The 12,027-nt window shown below is 37.2% G+C and overlaps 1 protein-coding gene across 4 annotated transcripts in view; it reads right to left on the reverse strand.

Moving 5' to 3' along the window:
• Nucleotides 1–12,027, reverse strand: part of ESR1 (estrogen receptor 1) — a 162,941-nt gene that overhangs the window by 70,817 nt on the left and 80,097 nt on the right. For all 4 annotated transcript variants that reach the window (XM_082277195.1, XM_082277193.1, XM_082277192.1 and 1 more), the window contains one exon: nucleotides 6,283–6,473. In XM_082277195.1, coding sequence (XP_082133321.1) covers nucleotides 6,283–6,473 — 191 coding nt within the window. The remainder of the gene's footprint in view (nucleotides 1–6,282; nucleotides 6,474–12,027) is intronic.

Here is a 12,027-nt window from a genome sequence, read left to right on the forward strand (position 1 = left end):
AAGCTGACATTGAATGAGGCTCCATAGTGTCTGTCCCAAATCCAGTTATACGGAGTGTTTTCCTCTCAAATAGGTAATGATCTGGAGTATTTCTTTTATTAATTGTTATTCATTTGTAGATGACATTTTTATGTGCTAGAAGGACAGAGGAAAGGCCAGACTACTCTGCTAGCCAGTCTGAAATAAATGGCAGAAGAGTATGGAATAAGAATTCCAAATCACCTTAGCAAACTGGAGGTAGCACACAGGAAAACATCAGCACAAAAGTCCAAAGTACAAAGGACTGGTAGTAATCTCTGCATTAAAATAGGAGTAATCATATGCACAAAACAATAAGGAAAATAAGTTGTTTCTTCTCCAGAAAAGTATGCCTGAATTTATTCTTCATCACACATTGATTATGAGGATCATGTTTTTGTAAATAAAGCAAACATTACGGTTTGATGGATATAGACAAATACCGTGTGATGGATGGGCTTGTCAGGTAATCCTACTGCTCTGTTCAGTACTTGTTAAACACCATATTGAAGGAAATCATGCTTCAAGAAAAAAAGAGAACAGTAAAAAGTGGAGAACCTCCAAAGCAGAGCAACTAGAAGTGGAGAAAACAAGATATATGAGAAAATGTTGAATAAACCATGTTTCTTCAGGTTAGGTAAAACAGAATAATTTTTATTTCAAGTGTGAGAGCAGTCTTCCATGCATTAAAGGTTGTTGCAGAAAGAAAGAGAACAAATTTTTTTGTAGCATGATTTGCATGAAAATAAGTGATGACCTTAACCTGCAGGCAGGAAGATTCAAATTTCCTAGTAGCCTTCAAAGATAAGGAGAATAAAACACTGGATCAAGTCACAGGTTTTAAGAAGCAGTTCAATAAACATATATAAGGAATTGGTAGAAGTTGATCCTATCACAGGACAGAGAGATGAACTAGAGCTCAAGGTCCATTGCAGCCCTGTGATTCATTTGGGCCATGAAAAATAAGAAAGTATCCTAGATACAAACATCTTAAGCCACTATCATATCCATGCTGAATGCAGCACTTAAAATTTGCTAGAAATGTACTGCATTCAAAATTGCCTTACTAGGAAAAAAGAGATATTGACTCTTGCCTTTCAAAAGCACTCAAATTTCTGAAACAAGATCACCATCAATTAGACTGCTGAAATTAAAAATATATGTTAGAGCATGCAATCAGAGCAAAAAAAATGCAATCAGAGCATGTGTTTAACTTGAGGGACACTGGAGAAAAACTACTAAACACACAAAAATAAATCAAAAGAAGTTTCAGAAGAACCTGGCTGACCACCAGTAGTTAGAGCAGTCTCAGTGACAGCTAAACCCAGGCAAACTTTTCAAATCCACATTTTCTAGCCTTCAAACTTCCAACAGCCATCTCCAACTGGAACCATGTGTTTTTCACTCTGAGACCAGATGTCCATCTGCAGCTCCCTGTTGATTGGCTGTGATTACCTCTGCTAGTCTCACTGAGGTTCATGTTCTGCAGTTTGGCTGACAGCTCATAGTACCAGTGTACAAGCAGTCTTATTAGGGAGTTTCTGCCTTCTTGGCTGCAGGATCTGAGCTGTTATAAAACAGATTACAAAAATACCATCAAAAAAGAAGACAAGAATGGAAAATTAAAGGAGAGATCTCAGAAACCTCCCAAATTGATACTATTGCAATTGCTGCACTTCACCATTACCTAAACACTCACTTACTGGCATGTTTTACCAGTAAAATGCTCTCAAAGATGAAAATACATATACATTACCACCCCTCTCAGCATTACATACTTTCAACAAAGTACAGCTCTATCGCGGTGAAGTTAAAACAATTGATAACACTCAAAGTCTACTGCCAAAACCCTTGTACTTGATGGTCAGAAGGCATAACTGTTAATTAAAATCCAGGTTCAAGGCACACAATCAAAATACTTCCCAGCTTCAAGAATTCCTGCACTTCAGAGACCATTATATCTCTGTGATCAGGACACTAAAGGCAGGCCTCTGGAATTCCTCAGCTATTCATCCATCCTCAGAAGCCAACCTATTCTGGTAATGCCTCCCATCATGGAGCAATTGTTAACTAACTATATGTGAAATATCCCAGATATGAACAAAAGCTATGAACAAAAGCTGTGAACAAAAGCAGAGAAGATGCACCTGAAAAACATCAGAAGAGCATATGAAGAGGAAATAGAATTGGGGATTTATAAAATGCTGCAGCAGTTCTGGGATCAAGATACCCTCTAATGTAAGGATTTACCCCTGGTTTGTTCTGAATCCCTTGTGGTCCCTCAGGGTTTGCAGACACCCATATGTAGGCATTTTCTGGATGCTTGTCAGAGGTGGTATGAGTAATTCTTTCCTGTCTCATAAGGCTTGGTGGCTATCCAAAAAACAAGGGAATTAGAAGGGTGAAAGAATGTGTGAGTCACAAGGGGATTTTTAATTTGTAAACAGCACTTGTAAGGCTCATGTTGAAATACATCATCCAATTCTGACATCCAAATTTTAGAGAGGCTGTTATGGGTGTGCGGGAATGAGTAAAGGTGCAAAGATAATGGACTCAGAAGATAGAAAGATATACAGCAGGAGACTGAAACATTTTAGTTCACTTAAGATATCAAGGTGATTTGATTGACTTGATAACAACTTATAAGAACTTTCCACAGGAGAAAGACAGTAGTTACTAAGACTGGTTCATGGAAGTGATGTAAAAGCCAATGTAACACACCTTAGAAAGGTAAATTTTTAGTATATGGGAAGACAAATCAGAATAAACCATCATTGTAAGAAAACCCTTGAGCCCATAGATCATGTCTGGGCACCTTCTAAAAAATTTACCTCCATCAAGTTACTGAGCTTTGTAGATGGATAGCATATAAAGTTTATATCGAGAGAAGAACAGAACTACAGATCTAATGGCCCTTCTTGGTCTTAAAATTCGTAAGTATTTTAGTAGAGAAGTACATTGTGCTGTGCTGTGGCTCCTTGTCATGCTTCTGAAATGAACTCCCTTGACCAAAGTACACTCCTGAAGACTACATATGCTGGGTGAAGAGTAAAGCACTGTCACCAAGCAACATGGTATTCTTGGTGTCCTGTGACGTTCCTCTCCCGTGAAAGATTGTACTTTAATATCACTCTGCACTGAGATTTCTCAAAACAAGGTCCCAAATCACTTTTGGGACATAGACTAACAAAACAGACTGACATAGTTTCAGGAGGCAGTTGAGGTTTTCCACAAACCATCTGTTGTTTAAACAAAACTGAAAAGTTGCACATATTGAGACAGTTTCTAATTCAGATTTCTTTTCAAGCTTTAACTTCTTGACAACAAAGAAAAACACCTAAGCATTTAAAACTCACAAAATATCACCAGGAACATTCCAGATCCCCTAGATAAAAATGAAACTATTTACTGTCACCTCAGATAAGCTCCAATGCAGATGTGAGTTTTCACAGAATTTCAGTATATACTTATACAGGTAAATAGAGATACCTCAGATATCACTGAGAGTAACAGAGGAAACTGATTACCACACACAGCTTGTTTGTGTCTGTCCTTACTTTTTCCTGTGGTTCTATTAAGAACAAGATAGAATACTTGACTACAGTCTAGCAGGGACATCAAGGTTCATTACAGCAATTCTCCTATGAAATCTCCGATGAGAAGTACAGAAATGATCATCTCTGCATCTATACACATATATGAGAAATACAGGTTAGCAAAGAACAAAGTAGCGCAGTTATCTTTGCTGAAACAACAAAAATCTTTCCTTAAAGCATTTTGGTTTATTTTTGTTCATACTAAAAAGTTCTGTGAACCTCAACAGTGTTTAATCATATGATTGGCAGGAAATTTTTCCCATTTATTTTAGGAATGCAGAGCATATATACAATGCAGTATACATAAGAAGTCAAAAATATATACAATAATATTTAGTCCACATATTATTCTATAAATACACCTGCATTCATTCCTAACTACCTGATCACTACATATTTAAAATTATTATCATCTGCAGGTACATGCATGTTTTTGCATCTATTCTCAATCTAAAAATTACTTTCATTTTCATCAATTGGACACATATTCAATGAGAACATGTACTTGCTGAAATAGAGATCTCTTCCAAATCCAGTAGAAAATTCAAAAATTACCTTAGTTCATCATGACTGGGTACCTATGACTTTAAACATTCTTCAGCAGATTTTCATGCCATCTGTGTTCAAATGATCACAATTCTCTCATAAGTACTCATGTCCTCGAATTATTTTTTTATATTTGTGGATGTCATTTTTTATGATAACTTAATCTCAAAAGAGGTGGATCAACTGGAGAAAGTACAGAGGAGTTTAACAAATGGGATCAGAAGTCTAGAAAGCATGCTCTACTGAAAGAACTTGGTTTGTTTAGTCTAAAAAAGAGAAGACTGAAAAAAGATATGATAACAGTCTTCAACTATGCGAAAGGTTGTTGTAATAAGCCCTCGTCGTGCCCACAGGGGATAGGGCAAGAAGCAAGGAGCTTAAATTAGAGCAAATGTGACTTACAGGTCATGAAAGACATTTTATGGGGTACTGGAAACTTAAGCTTTAAGATTTAAAAGCTTACCTACCTAAAAATTACCTTAAATATATATATGTAGCAAGAAGCAAATTTATTAACTAGCCTTTAGCGTAGCACAAATAGATAACAGATCCATTGTGGTGGACCACAACATTTGTCCATGAGGAGGCCAGGGCAAAACCACCAAGTGCTGACAGCACAAGCTCAGTAAACAGATTCATTTCTTCTTCCACAATGGCCAAAAGCTGAAGATCTGTGCTGTACAATTACTTGATAACTCTTGCTTAAAGCTATTTCAATTTCCACTTTGTTGTGACTCAGTTCAGTTCAAGCACAAGGACATAATTTCAAAAGTCTAAGAATAATCCTGATTTGGTCAGGGGAAGTGAAAAGGAAAAATAACAAAAAAACCCACAATAAGGGAGCTGTTCTGACATTGCAAGTTAAAGTTAATCACTCTGATGTGAAAAAAAAAGCATTTCACCCTTCCTCCATTCAGTGTTGCTTATTACTGACCTCTGGTTTTAACCACTTACTCTTTTAAAAATCATTTTAGTGTGTCTGGACAAACAGAAATACGACTAACTATTGACTAATCATCAACATTCAAATAATTCCATCAATGTCTACCCTTCAGCCAGTCTTTTACTTTTTCTCTTCAAGGCAGGGAAAATTCTGAGCTGAATGCTGGAAGTATTATTTAACTCACCTCAGTGCTAGTCATGCAACAAAACAGGCAAAAATCACACCTTGTGATATGAGGTAAAACTGTTCCCTACTATGTTTACTTCAGTAAAAGAAGCAACAGAAATTTTTGTGCCTATGTATCACCTGGAGTTTTAAAAAACTATAGAAACCTAAATAAAGCACAGCACTTTACAAGTTTTCTGTTGAAAACGAAGAAATCTGTTTTATTTTCTTCTCTAAAACTTAGATACTGAACAGTACCTGTATTTTCAGTAGAATTATAGTTACTTCTTACTCAGTTTAAAAGATGTTGAACAAAGCAAAAAAAAAACATCTATTCCACAAAGTGACAGGCATTTAAATAATCATCTCTGTCACAGTAACTAACACTGTTTTTGTTAGATGCCCTTTACTCCACTAGCCTTTTTAACTATGACAAGACTGTGAACTAAACCATTCTGTGTGCAGTTCAAAGCCCTGCTTTGTTGACAGACACAAATAATATTTCATCAAGGAAATATTCCTTTTCAATACTCGCTCTCAAAAGACATCTGACATCTTTAAGGATTTGAGATTCGGATTGAACCATCTGACTAATGGAGCACTAAATTAAGATTAATAAATCAATCAGCAGGAATTAATCATCTGACAGGGAATTCTGAAAAAAAAAATGCCTTGGAGAAGAGGAGAGATACGCATAACCTGAAACAGTGCATCTTGATCCAATATGGATTTTTAAATTAAATTTCTCACTGCTACCATGGTCTGATATACCTAAAGAAACAACAACATAGAAAAGCTTTTCCTTCCCTCATTAATGTTGGACTAAATAACAACATATTGTGTATCTGCTAGAAGCATTCACCAAACACAGAGCTAAATCTATGTGGGAGAGCACAACAACTGCTAATGAAAAGACAGTCAATGTCATTGTCCCAGACTCGGGTTGCAATCTCAAGTATCTTCAGTTTCCTCAAGCGTAAAGAGTAAAGGTGACTCACTTGAACTGTTTATTACCTTGAATACTCCTTTTGAAAAAGGCTTTGCAGCCCTCACAAGACCAGACCCCATAGTGGTATCCTGAGGCATAGTCGTTGCAGACAGCACAATACCGCGTTTCCTTGGTGGACTCCATGGACAGGCTCCCCTTCTCGTTGGTACTGGACATCCTCTCCCGCATGCTGTGGCGCCTGTTATCAGAACTTGGTCTGTTGATAGCAAAAAAAAAAAAAACACAAGCACAGTTCTTTCAGGGAGGTTAAGCTTCATCCACTGCTTCAGGTTGTCAGAAAAAAATCTTGTTTGTTTGAAAACAACCGATAGACAAAAGAAAAATGTTTTTATCTACTGCCCTCTCTCCTAGTTGGAAAGTCACAGAATTAATAGGATATGGGGGAATTTCTCATAAATCAACCTGAAGTTACTGGGTACTGTACCTTGAAAAATTAAAAAGCTATTTGATAAATTAATCAATTTTTCAACATCACAAAGGAATACCAAAAAAAACAGCACTATTTTGTGTACCTGCTCCCATCCAAAGGTTTCATCATAACTGCAATATCAGCAGCTAGGTCAAGAATCTGAGTCAAAAATCACTTGATGATTGCACCTGAATTAGTTTAATTATTAACTTAAATTATTATATTATATACACCTAAATTACTAATGAAGCTATTTTCAAGTATTATTGCCCATTTAGAGATGCAAGCTTTCCTTCACTTGTCAAGATCTAATACTGCGTAAAAAAGTGCCTATTCTCATTACAGTAACACTTTCATACAAATTAAGAAATGGTTTTAGCACAAAAAAAAAAAAAAAAAGACAGCGTATTGAAAATTGTTGCCGAAGAACTTCTGTTCCAGTGATACACAAATGTTTCTGCACATGTCCTAGATATGCACATGACTGGCATGTGCAGGATGCTGTGCAGGTGAAAACCAAACAGATCTATCTGTAAATGGCAATGAATTCACATCCAACTGAACCTGGTAAGAGGTTGTTATGGGTAGTTGCTGCACACATGGTCTGCAACATTGAAAAAGCTGAGAGGATGTGAAATTGCCAAGGGAACCACCAGTGAACTCTGGGATTGCCCCTGGAAGGCAAACAGTTCTTGCGAAACATGCTCTTCAGTAAGAGTCTGCACTAAAAATTGTTCAGGAGACAAATACCATTGGGTGTGACAGCACCAGACAAGCTAAAGCATGAAGAATCCTACTGTTTATAGTAATTACCCACTTTCATGCATGCTTTAATTGCTGATTAGTAAGCAGGTGGCTTTTATCTCCCCAGAGTCTCAACATTTTCTCTAACAAACATATCCTGGTTTTGAGCCTAGGAGACTCTCTTTCAGATTTCTTCCTACATACCTAATTTTGCCTTATTCCCTTCATGAGCACAGCAAAACTTGCTGTGTTTTGATGAACCGAGACATCTGGCACCAACCACACCTTGTTGCTCCAAACCCGTACTCCCCAGCAGCTTTCTGATTTCCTTAGGTATGCTCAAATATCTCATCTAGCCTAAGTTCCCTGACATCTCCAGCTGCAGTACCTCTCACCATCCAAAAGATTTCTCCCAGCCAGCCAAAGGCACGCTCTCACATGTGCTCTCGGCCATCCCCTTGAGACTTTATATATATAATTTCTGTCCCCAAATATGATATTAATTCAAATCTTTTCAATGAAAATGTATCAGTTATTAGAGACACATGAGGCTTTACCATGTTAGATAGCAGAAACTACTACTGGCATCATTCAGGAAAACTGCATTTTTTAAACCAAATGTTCTTCGCCAAGACTTATGCATCAGCTAATTTTGAACATTTACGTAAATAACTTTTTTTTCCTTTGGAACTTGTGAAGAAGTGAAGAATTGTAAAGGGTGAAGGGCTCACATAACACATCTTTGGTTTTTCAGTGAGACAGGAAAATTGAAGAATGTCACAATTGACAACATGATTCTATGAAACTAAGCAGGGAAAAAAGTCCTTGCATATTTTAGATGATAAAACATAAAAAATTAAAATTTTAAAATGTACCAAAATTAACACAGTATCATTAATCAATTATGGGCACAACACATACATTGTCCATATAATTACCTTTTCCAGCCCCACAAGCCTATCTAACTATACTTTTTTATTCTTCTCAAAGTTCTGAACCTTCCTCTGAATTTGCTTTATCCCAGTGCCTCATTTAATTGACTTCTTTTTTTTTTTCTACTGATCAAAGCTGTTGTTTCTTATCTTCTCCACTCCATTCTCCTCTGTCTGCAGCTTTATCACCTCTGTCAGTATAACTTTAAATAAACCACCCTGTGGCTTCTTTAAAATACATACTCTTAGGTGTATATAACAACAAGAAAGTTTTAAATATTTGAAGTAAACCAGCAAGCAATCTAATAACTGTCAATATAATTTTAATAGCAATAGTCTAATCTGTTAGGTACACATGACGACTTGATAAATGTTCATAATCTTTGATCAATTTTTTTAAAAACTGATACAGATATGCATGTTACACAAGATAAGGTTCCTAGAATTATTTTCATCTCAATAAGGAGTACAAAGAAATTAAAATTTTGCACTTTAAAAAACAGTACAAGAAAAAAAATTCAAGTTTCAAAACAATTACATATTTCTTTAGGTGTGTAGCAGTTTTCCAACATTACACACTTACTAAAGCAATCCTAGTTTCTCAGTTGGATATGAAAGAAAACTCTTTCATAGGTAAAACCAAAATTAAGAAATACCAAAAAGTATCAGTCATCACTGATCTATCAGTCCAGATAAATTAAATTTTCATCTTTTCAGAATATTCATCCTTTTTCAGATCAAACCTAGGTTTGCAAACACATTTTTATTAAAGTTATACTTAAGAATAATAAAAAATTACTCAAAAATTACCTGAATCAAAAAAAAGGCTTTTTCTAATGTAGGACAAATTTAAAAATACGTTAAATATGTACACTCCAAATAAGCTGCATGAAAACACTAAGAAGGAAGATGCAGTAAAGATAAATATCTTTTCATGCTTGCGTGGAGTCTGTCCCACAGGTTCTGTCCATCCTCAGTCACACAAAGAGGCCCTGTTTCCACAGGGATGCTGCAGGCAGAAGCAATGAGAGTTCATTCCCTGCAGGCTCCCAGGGTTTGTGGTCCCAGGGATCACAGGGAAGCAGTGCCACTACTCACACCTGCCTGCAATGCCAAGTGTCAAACCTCACTCGGGTCTCCATCACCTTCCTGCACACCAACTTGCTACATTGAGAGAACACTATCAATCTGTTAACAGAGACTTTCAAAAAGCAAAAGGAATCTAAACATGACCTTGCTGCTTCTCACCCTCAGTATCAGTGCCACTCCAGCACCACTTGAGCAAGGTTTTGCAAACTGGCCCTGCAGTCATCACATTCAGGCTTTGGTGAACCACAGTGGGAAGCACACTAAAATACCCCTAGCCCCATATTCCCCAAAAATAACATCCTTTCCTTTTATATAGTGGACATAAAAGCTGGTAATAAATTCAGTCAAGTAATTATTAGAGGAGATGAGGAGAAAAACTTTTTATGAAAAGAAGATCCCAATAACAGATTGCTAAATCAAAATAACGTATCAGATTTCATCCAGAAACCAGCTGCTAGTTAGCGCACATCACAGACCACTGATGCTGTGTCCTGACAAAAAACTGTAACAGTCTGCTCTTCATCCAGTTTTCAGCTGGGTTTCAAGAGTTGGTGTTCTAGAGAACATAGTACAACAACCTAACCCAGCTTACTAATTTTGGCAAGACCATCATTCCCAAAATACAAGAACAGAACCTTTTCTACAATTCCCTTTGTAACCTATGCAAACAATAACAAAAAAATAAAAGACCAAAAGATCTTGCCAACTATGTTTACCACAAAAACCCACAAATTAAAAAGAAAGAAAACCCCAGACAAAGCCCTCTCTCCAAGGCCTGTGCAAAACCAGAAAAGATTAGAAAGCTAAAAAACCCCAGAATTTACTTCTCATTTCCAAATATAATACAACAAATGTAATGAAATGTAATCAAAGTGCAAAGTGTTTGGAACCTACAGAGCAGAACAAACTTGTCTTCTACACTCACTTTCATGTTTCACACTTCAATGAGTGTGTAAGGAAACAAAGACACCTCTACTTTACACATTCACTCATCACCTGCAGCTCTGAATCAGAAAGAGATTAGTAACCCTATGTTGACTGCGAAGTAAAAAGAAAGTGTACATGAGACAAAGTTTTATAATGTAAACTCAGTTTTTTTACATCAAGATAATCTGACTGGCAGGCAGGATGAATTTAGGATAGCCCAAAGTACACAATCCACGCAACAGTGAGGTAAGGCCCAATTTATTCACAATCCCAGCTTTACCTGAAATAAAGAGATTTCATAGTAGGAGGGCTTAAGGGAAAAAGTATATAAGCAGTTAAATAAGACACCTTGAGAAATTCTAGTTTTCTGAATTTATTTTCAAACAATAAACTTTAATATGTAGCTTCTGAATCTTTCTTACCTGAATGGATGAAAGTTCCCAGGGCATCCCTCAAAACTAATGGTCATTTCAAAAGCAGTCAAGGTCTAGCACAAATGCATTTCCACACACTCTACTTATTATAACACCATTCTACCATTCCATATGAAATTAATCTGCTGTTAGAATGTAAACTTCTGCCTGGGGCAAAATATTTACAAAATACTATTTGAACAGAACTAAGTGCTTGGAAACACAAGACATCTCAAGGAAAAGTATTGCAATAGCATTGACCAAGTATATAAATAAACAGAAAACTGCCAAATACATTAAGGACCTCAAAACTGTACTCTCAAAAAGTAGCTCCAAAGAACCTGAAGAACAATCATATGCCATCCAAATGAAAGTGTTGGCTTAAAAAAATATCCCAAAATGTCTAGGACTGTAATTAAGCTAAGTACAACTTGAGGACAGAGAGAGAAAGCCTTACATGAAGTTCTATCTCAAATGGACAGCATCACTGGGTATTTTAGGCTAGATGGAACCTTGGGAGGTGACCACATGCCAAACCAGCATTGGCACAAGACAGGCTACAGCCATGAAGATGGGCTCCAGCAATGGGAGCAGACACTGGCATCACTCCATGGCTGATATTCCACTGGTGATGAAGATCAGCTAGCACTCACCCTGGGACCTGATTTTGTTTCCTGATCCATGGCTCTGAGCACATGCAACTCACACAGCCAAATTCTCTTCCTCCCCCCCCCTAAACAGGATGGTTTTGTCTATGCTACCATAGGAGAAGCCTTGCATAGCTCCTGCCTGCCCCATGCCCTGGGAGAGGTCCACTTAAACTGGCCAAACCCTGCCTGGGAGTGTGACGCTCTTCAGCAGTGAGAGTCGTCATGTTGATCTTTGCACCCATGGCCTGGCCTTGTTTAGGTAACTAAAATATACGCAGGGCTTTCTTGTCCCACTATCCTCAGTTTATTCCCTGGTGATCAGAAACGTCTCTGGGTGTAGCATCAAAACCATGAGTAATAAGCATTTCCCTTAGACAACAATGCTGTCCCTTCCAGCTTAGTGCCTGCCTCACTGAACTTGACATTTAAGTTCACCAACAATTTCTGTAAGGGATAAACATAGCTGTGAAAGTTTGACACCCTTGGGTGAAAAGAAGCTGTAGGCTGAGAAAGAGCTGCCCATAATTCATACCTCTAAATGGAATGCATGACAAGCTCCTTCTCTTCCCTTTCCCACAGCCCTGTG

Source organism: Coloeus monedula (genome assembly GCF_965178545.1).
Source record: "Coloeus monedula genome assembly, chromosome: 2".
NCBI classification, from domain to species: domain Eukaryota; kingdom Metazoa; phylum Chordata; class Aves; order Passeriformes; family Corvidae; genus Coloeus; species Coloeus monedula.